Source organism: Podarcis pityusensis (genome assembly GCF_964106645.2).
Source record: "Podarcis pityusensis genome assembly, chromosome: 3".
Taxonomy (NCBI): domain Eukaryota; kingdom Metazoa; phylum Chordata; class Lepidosauria; order Squamata; family Lacertidae; genus Podarcis; species Podarcis pityusensis.
Genome location: NC_138026.1, coordinates 116,986,038 through 117,005,660, shown reverse-complemented (window position 1 = coordinate 117,005,660; position 19,623 = coordinate 116,986,038). Strand labels below are relative to the sequence as shown.

The following is a 19,623-nucleotide window of genomic DNA, read 5'->3' as shown; positions in this document are numbered from 1 at the left end:
CTTCTGTCTTTTCTCGGGATAATTTTTATGTTGGAAGAGAGGGTCACCGCAAACTGGTGTTTTCTTGTAGGCGTATTCTGCAACATGCTCTTGGCACGATCAGTCAGGGCCGACCCTACGATGAGGTAGAGTGAGGCGGTTTTCTCAGGCAGCCTACACTAGCCTGCTAGTGGAATGGAAGGTCCCATCCTTTGACATGTAGTAGAGTAAGATTTAACCACCAATCCAGTTGGCTTCCATATGCACCTTGAGGGAGTATGCCATCTTGCCTTTAACTCAGGCAGCAAAATGTCTTGAGCCGGCTCTGCAATCAGTGCACCTTTGCTGGATCTATCCTGTTTTCATTTCTTCTGTGGTGCTTCCCCAATGCTGCCTGGTTATTGATGTCCAAAGCGGCTGCAGCATGACAAAAGGGGGGTGAAATTAAACTGGAGCATTTGCGGTATTAAAAAGATCAGGATTTCAGCAGGAAGTTATTGGAGTGTGCACTGATTAGGATTCTATGATTCTGCGAGCAGAGTGGCTGCTCGAAAACTTTGGCAGGCTATTTGGCAGAGTATTGAAAGCGGGAATCACTTGTGACTGCCCCAATAGCATTGTGAGCACAAATCATCATGAACGTGGAATAAAAAGGATGTTTGGAGTTGTCCATAAATTCATCAGTGATTTCCCAACTGTTTGGGCAGGTCTTTGTCTTGTTTCACTCTGCCCTGAGCAGCAGCAAAGATGGGAGATGTCGAGTAATAATAATAATTTATTATTTATACCCCGCCCATGTGGCTAGGTTTCCCCAGCAACTCTGGGCGGCTTCCAACTGAATATTAAAAACAATACAGTATCAGACATTAAAAACTTCCCTAACTTTCCTCGGAGCTGGATCTCAGTGTCCAGGCTGAACGATGGGGGTGGAGACTCTTCTTCAGGTCTACTGGGCCAAGGCCGTTTAGGGCTTTAAAGGTCAGCACCAACACTTTGAATTGTGCTCGGAAACGTACTTTTGCAACAAAGTGACTTTTGCAACAAAACTATATTTGACCACTTTTCTCCTCCTTTTCTGGTTGTTCTTAAGCCCTTTTACATCTAAGCTATTTTTTAAAAAAATGTAACTATGTATTTACTCATGAGTAGGATGTAGGAACCGTGTGCTCTACAGGGAGCTGGCTTGAGGCACCAGGCCCATTGGCAGACCAACTCTGTGTTACAAAGATGTCTGCAAGCATGACAATGAAGGCTGGCATCATTAACCCTGCCCTGTGGGAATCACTTGCAGTAGACCACAGTACCTGTAGACAGACAGTCAGGTTTTGTATCCACAGCAGTGACCAGAGGAGGAAAGACTGCTGGGAGGAGCGCAGACAGAAAAAACGCCATGGTGCATCTGCAGAAGCAGAACTGGACACCTTCGTCTGCCCCAGCTGCAACAAAACATGTCTCTCCCATATCTGTCTCTACAACCACAGCAGGTGCTACAACCTTCCAACAGTTTGACTTCACCCCCAAAGGCGCAATGCTCCATTGTCTCCCGAGACAGATGGATGCCAACTATTGCCAACCTTTAAAGCCCTAAACGGCCTCGGTCCAGTATCCCTGAAGGAGCGTCTCCACCCCCATCGTTCTGCCTGGACCCTGAGGTCCAGTGCCGAGGGCCTTCTGGCGGTTCCCTCATTGCGAGAAGCAAAGCTACAGGGAACCAGGCAGAGGGCCTTCTCGGTGGTGGCACCCGCCCTGTGGAACACCCTCCCATCAGATGTCAAAGAGATAAACAACTACCTGACATTTAGAAGACATGTGAAGGCAGCACTCTTCAGGGAAGTTTTTAATGTGTGACATTTTAATGTATTTTTCATCTTTGTTGGAAGCCGCCCAGATGGGTGGGGTACAATTATTATTATTATTATTATTATTATTATTATTATTGCATTGCAATGCTGAAACCTGTGCTGGGAACTGTAGAGGAAGAGCAGGTGATGAATAATAGCTTGCCTTTCTTGAAAAGGTACCTCACAAACCAAAAGTATCTAAAGGGCATTGCTTGAGTGACCATTTTTTGAATATATGGCATTAAAAAAATATTATACAGATTTTGAGGCATGTGGTCACTTATATACAAGCGCCACCAGTATATACAAATGTCTGGCTCATTAAAGACTATATAGAAGTTTTATTCTCAATGATGCTGGAACTCTAAGGTGGAGAATCGTTATATAAATCTTGATTGTTTGTAAAGGGAATCTTTGATTGAACTAATACTTTATTATCCTTTTGGAGCTGTGCTTAATTTTTGTACTTTTGTCCTCCCAGGTTGTGACTCTTTATGGCTTAATATATTTATTCTTTGCCTTCTTTCTTCTCATAACATGTGCAATATTGTCGGTTAACAAACCAACAAGCTAGCAACAACAACAAACTCACCAGCCATCTCCAAAACACAAAGTTTTATGATTTTGGGGATGGGGTGGTGGAAGGGTTTATTCCAAGGTTGTTGTTTTTTCTACTTCTCAAGCAGCCAGCTCACTGCTGGTCCTTGAACGTTTTAGAAACAAGGGGGATTGAAGCGCAAACCACTGTCGGAGAGTAGCAAACAGAAATCCAAGAGAGAAAAAATACATTTTTATTAGGAGGGTGTGTGGGTGTAACATTTGGCAAGGTTAATTCATAACTGGAAAAAGGGAGCAGAGGAACACTCTCTCCTTTGGGGGGATCTCTTCAGTTTGCCAGTTTGCCTCTCCCTACTAAACCACTTCATCCCGGCAACAGATCATGGTGTGGTGGTAGCAGGTCCCAATCTGCTCCTCGCCCTCACTGCAGTCATCATACCGACAGATCCCTCCTCGCCGGAGGCAGTGGCTCACATACCGGGGCTCACGCTCCCCATTTCCTGCGTAAGAAAGAAGCAGAGAACATAATGTCTTGAAGTCAGCCTTGCTGGGTCAGGCAGGCTACGCCTTCCCCTGTTATTCACCCTCAACATCTGGCGTTTGGAGATAGATTGCTTTATCAACGTGAGACCCACTGACCTTCTCAACTGTTAAAATCCACAGATGGGGCTTTTTTTGCTCAGAAGAATAGCTGTCAACATTTCCCTTTCTTTAAAGGGAAATTTCCCTTATTCCAAATAGGGTTCCTCACCAGAAAAGGGAAAAGTTGACAGCTATGCTCAGAAGTGTGGGACCCTCCTCAAAGAGGTCTTCTACCATCTTCTGTGACTGGCTCAAGATTGCCTTGTGAGTTTCGTGGCCAAGTAGAGATTTGAACCCAGGTTTCCCAGGTTCCCTAGCCTGACACTCTAACTGCTAGCCCACACTGCCTCTCTTTCACCCTGGGATGACCATGCATTGTTTTATCCTTTCACAGTCATGGCTTCTCTTTTCATGTGGCCCACCGCTTTTGCCAAATTTGTATTGTTCTTGTTACGATGACGAAATACGCCAAACCATTCCAGGCGGAATGGTTTTATGTGTATGTACTGTTGCTTTAACTCACCCTGGGACCTTAGGGCAAAGGGTAAGAAATCAAATAAGCAGATAAGTAATAAAAACTCCATATGCCATTTACCGAATCAGAAAAATCAACAACACACAGTCAGATATATCAGGTGCATCCATGACTCTACCCAAGAATGATTTGCAGAGAGATCTCCTCTCCACTTACTCTCTTGCAATACAGGTGTTGTTGCTAGGCTCAGATCCAAGAATCTGGAAGGATCAAGTGCCTCTTCCTAATTTTCTGTACCAAGAGGGCAGTTGATCAAAGGAAGGAGGTGCAGGGACTACAGAGAATGGCTAGTCCTTAACCTGTCACTCTTCAGTTTGAGCAAGCAAGTGTAAAAGAGAAGCTTGATAGATTTCTCCACCAATATTTGCCAGGTCCATGCCAGGATCATGAACCCTGAAGTGCCAATCTAAGGAAGGACTCCCTGCTGCATAGATTTATTAAGCCTCATGAACAATGCAACCCATTCTGTTTTGGAATTTGAAATCAAAGCTTAATATTTGAGAGCGCATATTACCTGTTGCCTGTTGCATTAAATTGTGGTTTCCAAGTCTACCCTAGGAAACCTATAAGCCAGAGAGGCGTTTTGCTAGTGACTTCCATTTCTGTGCCCCTTACCTGGGCTCACCAGGAGCACTGCAAGGATTAGGGCAACCAGGAGGTGGAAACTCCTCATGGCTGGGTCAGGCTGGGTCACTCTGCAGGGTAACTAGGAAGGTGAAATAAAAGGAGAAGGGACAGTGGTAAACCTTTTCTGTGCCATAAAATGAACCGCTAGCAATAGCAACGATGCAAAAGGGGAAGGGGGTCAGTAAATAAATAACTAGGTAGTGTCAAATAAATGTCAGATGAATCTTCCTCTCTCCATCACCTGCTTTTCCCAGTCAAAATCAAGAACCCTCTTATAAATCCAGAAATTGCAAGAGGAGCAGTTAAGTATATATGTAGGGAAAGAAATGGAACCTTTTTGGTGGTGGATTGTGCCCTTTCTTCCCCCTTCCCTTCCTTTCTCCCTCTCTCCCCACATCTAGTCAACCTCTGTCTCTAATGAACAATCCAAATGTTTCCCATCAATTGTGGACAGAGATATATGTATGTTCACCATGACAGGATACAGGTTTAGCTCTGTCGAAAAGCATCTAGTGGCTTTGGTTTGGAAAGCAATGCATAACTTTGAGCAGGGTTTCAGAGCACTCTTGCAGAAGGCAGATGTCACCTTCAGAGGACATTTATCCATCCTCATTGTTTAAAAGCAGCTCCTTCTCCTCCCTGTCTTATACACTTCAAATTGCTGATGAAAGCAGAAGGTTTCTATAAAGGCATATCTTATTCTATGACTATTTTGGTTTGCTACTCCAATATGCAAGTCTAAATTGCTGCGAACTTTCTGAGAATTCAAAGCCACATCAAATGTAGCTAGATATTATTTATACCATGCTTTATACCTATAAACTGGATGCACCTTATTCTTTCGATTGTAAATTGGTTTAACTAATTTTCATGTTTGTTTGTTTTTTGCATTGCTGTGACCCACAATGGGACCTTATGGTAATGGCCGGGCATAGCCAGATTTAGAGGAATGTGACCAGTTCGGTCGCACTGGGCGCAGAACTTTGGGGGTGCCGCAATTGTGATGTAGAATGGAAGGTGAGAGGCGAGTGGGAGGCAAATTTTGGTGTTACACAGGGCACCACTGAAATGTGAGAACCCAAGGCCTGCCACTCAGGTGGTTAAGAAATTTTCATAACAACAGAAGCAACCATGGGAACAACAGTATAAAAGAAGAGCAAATAAATCCAATACATTCGTCATTCATCGAGAGTTTTACAGAAAGATTACCAAGGACCATCAGCGGTGGCAGACACTGGGATGTCAAATTCCAGCAGTGCCCTGCATGATGTTAAAATTTTATCCCCACCATCTCTCGTGCTCCATTTTCCATTGTTGTGGCACCCCTTGTGGCCCTCAGTGCGGCTGAACCCTTTGCGCTACCCTAAAACCGCCTCTGACCACCAGTGGTGTTGGTCTGGTTGTTATTTTGTCTGTCTCCACAGATAAAAGGGGAAAACACACACCCTGGGGTACATTTTTTTTCCAAAACCCACAAGGTAATTACTGGTTCTTGCTCAGGGATCATCATGGAAAGCCAACGACTAGAGTAACTGTAATTTGTTAATGCCACTTAACACACCCTCAAGAACAGGCAACACAACCCAAAGCTTTGGTCCTCTCTAGTTTTTATGGTTGATGAATGGGCCAGTGTTGGGGGAAGACCCACACAGATCATTTCTACATTTCAACACACAGGTTCTATCGCAAATACTATTAACTACCAGACAACGAAACAGCCATCAGACAGTTCTTACCCTCGACGCCCTGTGGTGCTTTGCTCCCACTGCGGTTCTAACCATCTCATGCTTGGAACACCTAGTATGACATAAGAGAATGAAATTCTCTTTCCCCATAGGCTGGAAAGGAAAGACCATTGTTTGTCTAGCAGCCTCTTGTTTCAAGACTGCTTCATTCTAGAGTGATATTAGCCAATCAGGTTGCATATGTATGTGACTCCTTTCCAATTGACTGAAAAGGAGACCTGACTTTTCAACTGGTCTTTAGTTTTTAAGGGCTGGAACAAGTTTTAGGGGTGTGCACCAACCATCAATTTCGTTTGTATCTGTCACTGTGGGAAACAGCCTAATTTCTTTCAAGTCACTCTGTTGTCTGTCTGATTCAACTCATGTTTTGGGTCTGTTAAAAACAAAGCTCTGTTTCCCATCATTTACTAATATGGGGGACTTTTTGACAGAAGTGGGTAGAATTTTCAGGCATCTCTTTTTTTTGTATTTGTATTTGGTAAGAATGGATGAAATTTGCTGCCATGGTCTGAGGACATGAATCCTGCCAAATTTCAGAAGGAAGGCAGTCTTTTACAGATTTGGGATGGAAAAACAGGAATCACTTAACCTCTCTGAATTTCTTATGGGAAATCAATCAGAAAATTGCTGGGATGACATTTCCTGGTAAAGAAACCTTCACACTGAAGACAAATAGGTTATAGCGCCAGGAGTCTTATTTAAGGTTGCTCTTGGGGTGGGGGGAAAGTTAAGGATGTTACAAAACCAAGAATTAAAATGAACTTTTCACTGCCACAGAAGGAAGGAATGAAGAGTGACAACATTGTGCTCTAAACATTGTAAGTTCTCTAGAACTAAAACTCAGCACAAAGGCAAACTGAAAAAGAACAAGAAGCCCACCCCCAGCATAAAATTAAAACAATTAAAGTAGTTGCTCTGCTTGTTGTGACTTGAAATGTTTTTTAAAGGGTGGGAGGTACCCTGATTCTTCTGATCCACTCTTCTAAGCAACCAGCTCTGGAGAGGCAGAACTTGCAAAATTAGCAGTAGGCAAGCTTGTAAAACAAATAATTTTCCTCAGTATTCTATCTTCCCCAAAGCACCGTGACTGAAGAAACTGATAAAAAAATTCCTTCTGTTTAAAAGCTAAACCCGACCATTAAAATGTGTCAGCTTGTTTTCAATATGTAAAATTTTAATGTTATAATATATCAAGATTAAAGATTAGGATTAAAAAGGAGGGAAAGGAATTGCTGGATTAACAAATTGAATTAGAATACAAAAGAGGGAGGTATGAGGAGGTCCGGGAAACAAGTAATCGTAAAAGAAGTGATGAAAAGATGGAATTGTTTTTAACTGTTTTTTCTTTTTTGTATTTTGTATTTTTCCTTTTTATTGTTAATTTTCTTATTAATGTGATTTTTCTTCTTTTGAAATTTTAATAAATATTATTTAAAAAAGAAAGGAAAAAAAAATAAAATGTGTCAGCTTGGCTTCTCTTTTAACAACACAAAGGAGTCTGCAGCATTTTGTGTGCATCTGTGACTGAGTCAAGGCTTTGGGAGAGAGTGTGAGTGTTCCTCTGATTTAGGGTGCCTTGTTAACATTGCCACCCAACTCAGGCATATATAAAAACGCTGTGAAGCATCCCAGTTTGGATTTCAAACAGAGCCAATGCACACTTCCAACAGGTGTAAAGGTAAAGGTAAAGGGATCCCTGACCATTAGGTCCAGTCATGGATGACTCTGGGGTTGCGGCGCTTATCTCACTTTATTGGCCGAGGGAGCCAGCATACAGCTTCCGGGTCATGTGGCCAACATGACTAAGCTGCTTCTGGCGAACCAGAGCAGCGCACGGAAATGCTGTTTACCTTCCCGTTGGAGCGGTACCTATTTATCTAGTTGCACTTTTGATGTGCCTTTGAACTGCTAGGTTGACAGGAGCAGGGACCGAGCAACTGGAGCTCACCCTGTTGCAGGGATTCGAACCACTGACCTTCTGATCGGCAAGCCCTAGGCTCTGTGGTTTAACCCACAGCGCCACCCGCGTCCCTCTAACAGGTGTACAGCTCAGTAAATTAAAATTGGGCAACATGACTCATGCACCTGAATGTGAAAATATCAGCACATGTGCCTTATTTTGAAAGCACGTATGGCAGCTGGATTCGGTAGTCTAATATAATATCAAAAGTACTGTACTTGCTCTAGGACAGGCATGGCCAAACTTGGCCCACCAACTGTTTCTGGACTACAACCCTCATCATCCCTAGCTAACAAGACCAGTGGTCAGAGATGATGGGAATGGTAGTCCCAAAACAGCTGGAGGGCCAAGTTTGGCCATGCCTGCTCTAGAAGAACGTAGCTGCCTTCACATGATATTTACTCAGTCCAATATCAAGCATGATATCTGTGGCTGGGGTATCACTGCCTCCCAAACATATGATATCATTTCACACCACCACAAGCTTCCCTATCCATGTGTCAGTGCAGTAAGACAATGTTATTTGCTTTTTAAAGGTTTGTTTATTAATATTACCTGTTTTGTTCTTTTGCTGGCATTTTGTGTCTCTGTGTGTGTGTGTTTTGTTTTCGTTTTTTGGCATCTTAAAAAGCAGAGACATCACCTTGCCAACAAAGGTCTGTGTAGTTCAAGCTATGGTTTTCCCAGTAGTGATGTATGGAAGTGAGAGTTTCCCCAGCCACTACAATGAATGAAGCTCACTTGGTGACGTTGGGCCGGTCTCTGGCAATCCTACCTCTCAGGGTTGTTGTGAGGATAAAATGGGGAGCAGAACACTCTATGTCATCTTGCACTCCTTGGAGGAATAATAATAATAATAATAATAATAATAATAATAATAATAATTTATTATTTATACCCCGCCCATCTGGCTGGGTTAAAGATGGGATAGAGATGTAGTAAATGACAAACCTAGACAGCATCTTAAAAAGCAGAGACATAACCTTGCCAACAAAGGTCCGTATACTTAAAGCTATGGTTTTCCCAGTAGTGATGTATGGAAGTGAGAGCTGGACCATAAAGAAGGCTGATCGCCGAATAATTGATGCTTTTGAATTCTGGTGCTGGAGGAGACTCTTGAGAGTCCCATGGACTGCAAGAAGAAAGATCAAACCTATCTATTCTTAAGGAAATCAGCCCTGAGTGTTCACTGGAAGGACAGATCCTGAAGCTGAGGCTCCAAGACTTTGGCCACCTCATGAGAAGAGAAGACTCCCTGGAAAAGACCCTGATGTTGGGAAAGATGGAGGGCACAAGGAGAAGGGGAGGACAGAGGACGAGATGGTTGGACAGTGTTCTCAAAGCTACCAGCATGAGTTTGACCAAACTGCGGGAGGCAGAGGAAGACAGGAGTGCCTGGTGTGCTCTGGTCCATGGGGTCACGAAGAGTCGGACACGACTAAACAACAACAACAACAACAACAACAACAAGAACATAAGAACATAAGAGCCTGCTGGATCAGGCCAATGGCTCATCTAGCACAGCATCTGGTTCTCAGATGTCTGTGGGAGACCAGCAAGAAAATCCAAGCACAAGATTATTCTTTTTCTCCTGTGGTTCCGAACAACTGGTATTTGGAAGCATTGCTTCCTCCTCCTGTGGAGGCACAGTACAGACATTCATAGCCCTCTCCCCCTCCATGAATCTTCTTTTTAAAGCCATCTAAGTTGGTGGCCACCACTGTTTCCTGTGGCAGGGAGTTCCATAGTTGAACTCTTTTACCTGTCCTGCATCTTCCAGCCTGTGCACTACAGTGGTACCTCAGGTTACAAATGCTTCGCGTTACAAACACTTCGGGTTATAAACTCTGCTAACCCAGAAGTAGTACCTCGGGTTGAGAACTTTGCCCCAGGATGAGAACGGAAATCGTGCGGCAGCGGCAGGGCGGCAGTGGGAGGCCCCATTAGCGAAAGCACACCTCAGGTTAAGAACGGTTTTGGGTTAAGAACGGACCTCCAGGGGGAGGTGAAGTGAAGAAAAAATTGGACTGGACATTAGAAGAGACAGTGGAGACAGCAATACCCTGCCTCTCTACTGTTTTGTCCATTGACTTCAAACCTTCTGAAATAGAAGTAGGAGTTGTCACACTTGATAATCCTAAATTCAGCATCCTTACAGAAGCAGAGATTAATGCACACCTTGTCGCTTTAGCAGAGAGAGATTAGCTCTACAGTGGTACCTCTAGATATGAACGGGATCCGTTCCGGAGCCTCGTTCGCATCTAGAGGTAAACGTAACTAGCAATGGCATGCCTGGGCATGCACGCGTCACTTTTCGCCGCTTCTGCGCATGTGCGTGATGTCATTTTGAGCGCATGCGCAAGCGGTGAAACCCGGAAGTAACGCACTCCGTTACTTCCCGGTTGCCACGGAGTGCAACTCGAATGCACTCAACTCGAAGAGCATTCAACCCGAGGTATGACCGTATTTGTTGTTGTTTAGTCGTTTAGTCGTGTCCGACTCTTCATGACCCCATGGACAAGAGCACGCCAGGCACTCCTGTCTTCCACTGCCTCCCGCAGTTTGGTCAGACTCATGTTTGTGGCTTCGAGAACACCGTCCAACCATCTCATTCTCCGTCGTCCCCTTCTCCTTGTGCCCTCCATCTTTCCCAACATCAGGGTCTTTTCCAGGGAGTCTTCTCTTCTCATGAGGTGGCCAAAGTATTGGAGCCTCAGCTTCAGGATCTGTCCTTCCAGTGAGCACTCAGGGCTGATTTCCTTCAGAATGGAGAGGTTTGATCTTCTTGCAGTCCATGGGACTCTCAAGAGTCTCCTCCAGCACCATAATTCAAAAGCATCAATTATTCGGCGATCAGCCTTCTTTATGGTCCAGCTCTCACTTCCATACATCACTACTGGGAAAACCATGGCTTTAACTATACGGACCTTTGTTGGCAAGGTGATGTCTCTGCTTTTTAAGATGCTGTCTATGTTTGCCATCGCCTTTCTCCCAAGGAGCAGGCGTCTTTTAATTTCGTGACTGCTGTCACCATCTGCAGTGATCATGGAGCCCAAGAAAGTAAAATCTCTCACTGCCTCCATTTCTTCCCCTTCTATTTGCCAGGAGGTGATGGGCCCAGTGGCCATGATCTTCGTTTTCTTGATGTTGAGCTTCAGACCATATTTTGCGCTCTCCTCTTTCACCCTCATTAAAAGGTTCTTTAATTCCTCTTCACTTTCTGCCATCAAGGTTGTATCATCTGCATATCTGAGGTTGTTGATATTTCTTCCGGCGATCTTAATTCCGGCTTGGGATTCATCCAGCCCAGCCTTTCACATGATGAATTCTGCATATAAGTTAAATAAGCAGGGAGACAATATACAGCCTTGCCGTACTCTTTTCCCAATTTTGAACCAATCAGTTGTTCCATATCCAGTTCTAACTGTAGCTTCTTGTCCCACATACAGATTTCTCAGGAGACAGATGACCGTATTTAGAATTCCTAATTCTGTGACTTCGGGCCAGAATGTCTGGTGAAAACCAGTTTGTTAATGGCTCTGGATTATGGGCTGAAAATGGAATGCTCACTATCTGATGTATTTTCCTCTGTACGAATAAAACGGTGGGTTTTTTTTTTGGGGGGGGGGGAAGAAAAAGAATGGACCTCTGGAATGAATTAAGTTCTTAACCCAAGGTTCCACTGTATTACTAGCCCTCTCTGCTCCAGTGAGAACAATGAACTTATTTTCTAGTCTGGCCTTAGACGGAATTTCTTCATGTTCTGATGTCATATCCGACCATGCACTATGGATCTAAAATAGCAAGTTGCCACCTGACTCTTTCTTTCGTTGTGAAAAGTTTTGATTGCTTAACGAAGTTCAAAAAAAAGTGCAAAAATGTTGCTGTCCAGACAGTGAAAAACCCCCAAACCCCAAAACAAAGACCCCTATGCACTGCTTGAAGAAGTGCTTTCTTCAGTTGAGCTTTAGAATTCAATGCACAGAGCCTTTGAGGCATCAAAAGCTTCTTCCTACTGACTGTGAGATCTTGCATAAGCATCGCTAGCCTCCCAGAGCTGGTGAGTTGGGTGTACCTTAATGCCCAAGCAAGGAAGAGAGCTTAAAAATCTCTTTTTGCACCTCATCCACTTCAGTTATCTAGTGCCTAAAGAGATTTTAAGATCTCCTTGCTTGGGGAACAAGGTCTGCTCAGCACTCTGGCTTTAGGGATACAGTGCATAGCTGTCTACTTTCCCTTTTTTTTGCGGGAAATCCCCTTATTCCAGCACCGTTTCCTGCTGCTTCCCGCTGCTATCCTGGATTGTTAGATATCCCGTAGACTGTTCCCGGGACAGGTGAGGATGCTGAACTCTTATTTTCAAGGCTGCTGATCCCTTATTTTCAAATCTGAAAGTTGACAGCTATGATACAGTGGAGCCTTGGTTTTCGAACGTAATCCATTCCGGAAGACCATTCGACTTCTGAAACGTTCGAAAACTGAGGATCAACAGGCAGTTGGCAAAATCCATTGAAAACAACAGAGAAATGTGCCCCAGAAGCATAGCTGTCAACGTTTCCCTTTTTAAAGGGAAATTCCTTATTCTGAATAGGATTCCTTGCAAGAAAAGGGAAAAGTTGACAGCTATGCCCGGAAGCTGTTTGACTTCTGAGGTGCATTCAAATATGGAAGCAATTACTTCTGGGTTTTTGGCATTTGGGTTCCAAATCGTTTGGATTCCAAGACGCTCAAAAACTTAGGCTCCACTGTACTAGGGACTCTCTCTCTCTCTTTCTCTCTCTCTCTCTCCCCCACTGACCATGGGTGTGGCTCCAACAATTTGGGTATATGTGACTTTTGTGCATATGTGGAATTCTCAGAGCTGAACCCCCGCATAAGATGCAATCATGCTGTAAAACCCAAGGATTGCAAGAAAAGCGCTCAAATTTCCCTCCAAAGCAAAACAAACTGGGCTAAGTCTTGCTGACTCTGAAATGTCTTCGTCCCCAGAGAAGTGGGGAGTCCAGAACAATGTTCTGAGTCAGCCTACCCAGGTGCTTGCACAGAATTCTTGGCCACCTATAACAACACAGGTCTCATTTTTTAAAATTATTATAAAAAAGAATCATTTGTTTATTGTATAAATCTGTGATTTGTTTTTGCAATGAGGGATTGGTGCTACAGTTTGACAGCAGGGGTTGGAAAGGCTGCGAGTGCTTTGAAAGGAAGAAGAGGAAAGAAAGACAATGTCAGAGGATGCGCAAATGCGCACAGCGGTCCTGATTTCCTCTCCGTTTCACAGTGGAATTGTTGAGCTGGGAGAAACCGCTTTCCTAAAAACAGCATGCAGACTCAGAGACGTCGGTTCTCTTGGGACACTCTCGCCCAGGTTCTCAGGTCATCCGTAACAGTCTCGGCGCCGGCGCCTCTCAATCCTTCTCCCGGCAGCATTTTATTTTTGTGTGGTAGCATGTGCTGATCTCGATTTCATTGTAGAAGCACCGATTGCCTCGGCATTTTCCTGCTCTCCGCCGGCAGCGCCTGGCGAATAAGTTCAAACCGGCTCCTTAGCAAAGGAAAATGATGATTCATGATCACTCGCGCTTCATTATAAGAGAAGGGGAAGGGTGGGGTGACAATGATCTGGGGAGTGGGATACATTTGCAATTAGGATGGGGGGGGGAGGGTCTGTACTTTAGTGGCAGAACACCTGCTTTTCATGTCAAAGGTCCCAGGTAAGGGTTCAGAAAGACCCCCATCTGAAATGATGGTTGGCCATTGCAGACTGGGTATCTTCAACCTTTCAGACCCAGAACACACCTTTAACCAAAACTTGCATTGGGGGACCCATTTATTAAACATTCACCGGATATCTGCATGGTAGTATTCCTGTTGCTGCCCACCTTGGATCCGGCTATGGGTCCGACTAGTGAGCCTTAAATGGCTCAGGACCGCAATACCTCAAGGACCTCCTCTTCCCATATCTGAAGAAGTGTGCATGCACACGAAAGCTCATACCAAGAACTAACTTAGTTGGTCTTTAAGGTGCTACTAGAAGGAATATTTTTTATTTTGACTATGGCAGACCAACTCGGCTACCTATCTGTAACTCCTCTTCCCATGTGAACCTACCCAGACCCTGAGATCATCATCTGAGACCCTCCTTCGTGGGCCTTCTCCTTGAGAGGTCCGGAGGGTGGCAACACGAGAACGGGGCCTTCTCTGTAGTTGCTCCCCGTTTGTGGTATGCTCTCCCTAGGGAAGTTCGCCTGGCGCCTTCATTATATATCTTTAGGCATGTTCCTTTTTTATATATGGGGGAAATGAATTCCTATGCCCCACAAATAACCCAGAGATGCATTTTAAATAAAAGCACACATTCTACTCATGTCAAAACACCAGACAGGCCACACAAATAACCCAGAGATGCATTTTAAATAAAAAAAGTCCTGGTTTCAGCCTATAAATCCTTATGTTGCTCAGGACCACAATACTTGAAGAACCACCTCTTCCCATATGAATCGACCTGAACCCCGCAATCATCATCTGAGGCCCTTCTTCTTGTGCCCCCTCCATGTGAGGCCCAGAAGTTAGCAACATGAGAACAGGCCTTTTCTTCCTTGGCTCCCTGCTGGTGAAATGCTCTCCCCAGGAAGGCTCACCTGGTGCCATTGTTATATACAGTGGTACCTCCGGTTATGAATGGGATCCGTTCCAGATGCCCAGCCGCATCCCAAAAACTTGATAACTGGAGGCGCCCTTCTGTGCACACATGCAGGGCACACAAACGGGGCGATTGAGCGCTTCTGCGCATGCGCACATGGCGAAACCTGGAAGCGTACACTTCCTGATTTGCTGCATTCACAACCCGAAGCTTACAGTGGTGCCCCGCAAGACGAATGCCTCGCAAGACGAAAAACTCGCTAGACGAAAGGGTTTTGCGTTTTTTGAGTCGTTCCGCAAGACGAATTTCCCTATGGGCTTGCTTCGCAAGACGAAACGTCTTGCGAGTTCTTGCGAGTTTGTTTCCTTTTTCTTAAAGCCGCTAAGCCGTTAATAGCCACTAAGCCGCTAAGCCGTTAATAGCCGCTAAGCCGCTAATAGCCACTAAGCCGCTAATAGCCGTGGTTTGCAAGACGAAAAAACCGCAAGACGAAGAGACTCGCGGAACGGATTAATTTCGTCTTGTGAGGCACCACTGTACTTATCCAGAGGGATACGTAAGCAGAGGTACGACTGTATCTTCAGAACCAGGCAAAAAACTTCCTTTTTAAACCATGCCTTTGGCTTTTAACTCTCCGTAGCCTTATAGAATGGGTGGGATGTATTACTACTGTGCCCCTCCCCCTGGTTTTAATGCATGAATGTTTTGTTGTTCTGTAAGTCATTTTGTAAGTTGCTTTGAGCTGCCATGGCAAAAAAGCAACTAATAAATTTATTTAGTAAAAAATAATTATACAGTGGTACCTCGGGTTACAAACACTTCAGGTTACAGACTCCGCTAACCCGGAAGTAGTACCTTGGGTTAAGAACTTTGCTTCAGGATGAGAACAGAAATCGTGTGGCGGCAGCGGGAGGCCTCATTAGCTAAAGTGGTACCTCAGGTTAGGAACAGTTTCAGGTTAAGAACAGACCTCCGGAACGAATTAAGTTGAGTGTCCCTGGGTGCTCTCACATTGTCACTGTTTTGGTGTGGGCTTCAGTCACACAGCGGCAAATTCAGGTTGCGCAGTTATAGATGACTGGGAAACCCACTCTCCTGAAAGCTCAGGCTTTTTGTGATAAGGAAAGTGAAGTAAAATGTGCTGGGTGGTACCTTGGTTCTCAAACGCCTTGGAACCCAAACACTGCAAACCTGGAAGTAAGTGTTCCGGTTTGCGAACTTTTTTCGGAAGCCGAACATGCTCCATTTTGAGTGTTGCGGTGAGGTCTTTCTGTTTTTGCTATTTAGTTTGCGTTTTTGTTTTTGTGGCTTTTTTTGACTGTGTGGAACCCAGTTCAGTGACCACAGCAAATTGTTTATTGCTTCTGTTTTATGGATCAATGGTTTCATTAGATAGTAAAATTCCATGTTAAATTGCTGTTTTAGGAGTTGTTTTTAAAAGTATGGAACGGATTAATCCGTTTTGCATTACTTTTGGAACGGACTTCCAGAACGGGTTAAGTTTGAGGACCAAGGTACCAGTGTGGGGATAATACTGGTTTTTGAGGCTGACCCTTCTAACCTCCTTGCAAGTAAATAAGGATGAATGCTCATGAAATAGCTGGTGTCGCCTGGCCTCCTCACAAGCAGGCAGGACGAATGCTCAAGAAACAGGCCACATGGAAGCATTATGTGGAGCATGAGAGTTGCACGGATGTCTCCCTTTGGGTGAGCTGCCGGGAATCCCCCTCCCCATTATTTTTTCCAGAGAGAAGGGCATGGAACCCACCAAACATGTCCATCAAGTCTCAGAAGGGATCCCATGTGATAAGCGACTCAGCTTGTTCCTCTTACCTAAAGAGACTAGAAAGGCACCCAAAATGGCAACGATCAACAGATTACGGAACCTCATGGCTGGAGGGTCACCTGTGATCTCCGAGGAACTGGAACAAATGTGTAAACATAGATGAGGTCAACTGCTTGGCCAACAAGACCGGAGTAGCAGTGGGTGAAATAATAATCAGCATACATAACCTACAAAGTCCATTGTTCTCCCGGTGGAAAGGAGCCAACACGCCAGCGAACCCAAGAATTAAAGTCCTGTGTCCCTATTGGCTGAAGCAGGTCGTGTGAGAGATCTGGAATGTTCCATTGTTTTCTTCTCAGAGGATGGTTCACTTTGAATCGGCCGCTTGTTGACCACACAAGCCATCTCCAGGTACTCGCCGATTCGAATAAATGTAACAGATTGAGGTTGAATCCTGACAAGACAGAAGTACTATTTTGGGAGGAAAGGAGGCGGGCAGGTGTGGAGGACTCCCTGGTCCTGAATGGGGTAACTGTGCCCCTGAAGGACCAGGTGCGCAGCCTGGGAGTCATTTTGGACTCACAGCTGTCCATGGAGGCGCAGGTTAATTCTGTGTCCAGGGCAGCTGTCTACCAGCTCCATCTCGTACGCAGGCTGAGACCCTACCTGCCCGCGGACTGTCTCGCCAGAGTGGTGCATGCTCTAGTTATCTCCCACTTGGACTACTGCAATGCACTCTACGTGGGGCTACCTTTGAAGGTAACCCAGAAACTACAACTAATCCAGAATGTGGCAGCTAGACTGGTGACTGGGGGCGGCCGCAGAGACCACATAGCACTGGTCTTGAAAGACCTACATTGGCTCCCGGTACTTTTCCGAGCACAATTCAAAGTGTTGTGCTGACCTTTAAAACCCCAAACAGCCTTGGCCCAGTATACCTGAAGGAGCGTCTCCACCCCCATCGTTCAGCCCGGACACTGAGGTCCAGCACCGAGGGCCTTCTGGCGGTTCCCTCATTGTGAGAAGTGAGGTTACAGGGAACCAGGCAGAGGGCCTTCTCGGTAGTGGTGCCCAGCCTGTGGAGCACCCTCCCTTCAGATGTGAAGGAAATAAGTAGCTATCTTATCTTTAAAAGACATCTGAAGGCAGCCCTGTTTAGGGAAGTTTTTAATATTTAATGCTGTATTGTTTTTAACAATTGGGAGCCGCCCAGAGTGGCTGGGGAGACTCAGCCAGACGGGGGGGGGGGGACAAATAAATTATTATTATTATTATTATTATTATTATTATTATTATTAATATAATGTTCATTTCATTTTTTTTAAAAAAATCGGGACATCTTGAGAAGATACCCCAAAGATTTCAACCACCTCCACTGCCATCAGCAGTGGTATGGGGGGGGGGGGAGTAGAGAGCCTCACAGGTGCCATGGGAGAGAGTTCCTCGGGTGTCGTTGCACCCATGGGTGCCATGCCGGGGAGCATTGCCTTAATTAATTAATTTTAAATAATCATACTTTCATCCATGGACGTTGAATAACTTACAGAAAAATCATTCAGTCGAAAATCTAACAATAACATCGAAATCCTCCTCCTATTCGTTATGCATAACAGTATATACTTTTGCCCCTACTCATTTATCCTAATTTCCCCCCCTTCGTCCCTCCCCTTTAACCCCTCCCCCCCAAAAATTGTTCTCTCTTCAAATCTTTAACCATGTGCACAGATTATTCATTCTAATTTGAATGCTTGGGTTGGCTTCCCCCCATGCTATCCAATTCCTATAACTTGTCCATTTATTCAAAATCTTTTGACATTTGTTTTCCCATGTATCTTCTGCAATTACCTGTTCAAATATATCAGATTGTATATATTCAAAAACACAGTCATTCCATTTTTCCGTTGTCCATTTATCCTTTTCTTTCCATCCTGATGCAATAACTAGCATACCAGCTAAGATCATAATTTTATACCAATCTTGCTCTTTTCTTTCTATTTTACTTTTCCCCAGCATTCCTGAGATAAGCATTTCTCTATTGACGGAACATTGCCTTAAGACATACAAACATACAGTTCCGTCTATTCCACTCCATCTATTACAATTTTATGTTGTGAACAACCCTGAGATCTATGGATGAAGAGCGTTATGCAAATTTAATTGAATAATAATAATAATAATAATCTGACCACCAGTGGTGCTTCTCACACAGAGAATATAATTTCCCAGTCCCGCGTATGCACCACTCAAAGCACTTTGCTTCTTCATGCTGTGCATCGTTAAACTATGGAACTCCCTGCCACAGCAGGCAGTGATGGATGGCTTTTAAAGAGGACTAGAGGGCTACTAAGGGACGTGGGTGGCGCTGTGGGTTAAACCGCAGAGCCTAGGACTTGCCGATCAGAAGGTCGGCGGTTCGGATCCCCGCGACGGGGTGAGCTCCTGTTGCTCGGTCCCTGCTCCTGCCAACCTAGCAATTCGAAAGCACGTCAAAGTACAAGTAGATAAATAGGTACCACTCCAGCGGGAAGGAAAATGGTATTTCCATGCACTGCTCTGATTTGGCAGAAGCAGCTTAGTCATGCTGGCCACATGACCCAGAAGCTGTACGCCGGCTTCCTCGGCCAATGAGCGCCGCAACCCCAGAGCAGGCCACGACTGGACCTAATGGTCAGGGGTCCCTTTACCTTTAGAGGGCTACCAGCTATTATGGTTGAGCTCTGCTTCCACGGTGGGAGGCATCAATGTTTCTAACACAAATTGCTGGAGGGGAGAGGGCTCTTGTGCTTGGATGCTCCTTGCGGATTTCGCACAGCCACTGTAAGAACAGGATGCTGGACTAGACTGGCCATTGGCGCGATCCAGCCAAGTCTTATGTCTTTATGAATGTAAGTTCAGTGCCGTTTGCTAGGCAGCAACAGTGAGGAATCATAGAATTGGAAGGGACCCTAAGGGTCATCTAGTCCAACCCCCCAAAATGCAGGAATATGGCAGCTGTTTCAGACGGGGATCGAACTCAGAACCTTGGCATTATCAGCACCACGCTCTAACCGACTGAGCAATCCAGGGGCAGCTATTGCCTTACCGCCCTGTCTCTGGGCTTCTCCAGAGGCATCTGCTTGTGAGGGAAAAGGATGCTAGACAATTTATTTTTAATAATAATTTTTATTATTATTAGTAGTAGTAATAATAATAATAATAAATTTTATTTATACCCCACCCTCCCCGGCCAGAGCCAGGCTTAGGGCGGCTAACATCAATAAAATTTCAGTAAAAACATAATAAGAAAAAAAGAAAAGAAAAAAAAACCCCAATTTAAAATACAGGTTAAAATGCAATTTAAAATGCAGCCTCGTTTTAAAAGTCAAAC

The 19,623-nt window shown here is 44.7% G+C and overlaps 1 protein-coding gene and 2 long non-coding RNA genes across 4 annotated transcripts; 1 reads left to right on the top strand and 2 right to left on the bottom strand.

The window, feature by feature from the left end:
* Nucleotides 1-2,588: 2,588 nt before the first annotated feature.
* On the bottom strand, nucleotides 2,589-5,990 carry LOC308474072 (beta-defensin 1-like). 2 transcript variants are annotated; one of them, XR_013984483.1, is made up of 3 exons: nucleotides 5,826-5,876; nucleotides 4,111-4,201; nucleotides 2,589-2,878 (listed from the first exon to the last, which is right to left on the bottom strand). XR_013984483.1 is itself a non-coding variant. In XM_081000062.1 (3 exons), the coding sequence occupies exons 1-3, from the start codon at nucleotides 5,976-5,978 to the stop codon at nucleotides 2,733-2,735; spliced, it is 357 nt and encodes a 118-aa protein (XP_080856188.1). In that variant the 5' UTR covers nucleotides 5,979-5,990; the 3' UTR covers nucleotides 2,589-2,732. The 2 variants fall into 2 exon arrangements, 1 of the variants encoding a protein (XP_080856188.1); XM_081000062.1 differs by having other exon boundaries at nucleotides 5,859-5,990.
* A 3,851-nt stretch (nucleotides 5,991-9,841) lies between these two features.
* LOC308474725 lies at nucleotides 9,842-11,439 on the top strand. The gene is made up of 2 exons (XR_013984898.1): nucleotides 9,842-10,042; nucleotides 11,307-11,439. It is a non-coding gene; the product is annotated as an uncharacterized lncRNA (long non-coding RNA).
* Nucleotides 11,440-12,915: 1,476 nt separating this feature from the next.
* Nucleotides 12,916-16,546, bottom strand: LOC308474692. The gene is made up of 2 exons (XR_013984851.1): nucleotides 16,304-16,546; nucleotides 12,916-13,372 (listed from the first exon to the last, which is right to left on the bottom strand). It is a non-coding gene; the product is annotated as an uncharacterized lncRNA (long non-coding RNA).
* Nucleotides 16,547-19,623: the final 3,077 nt, after the last annotated feature.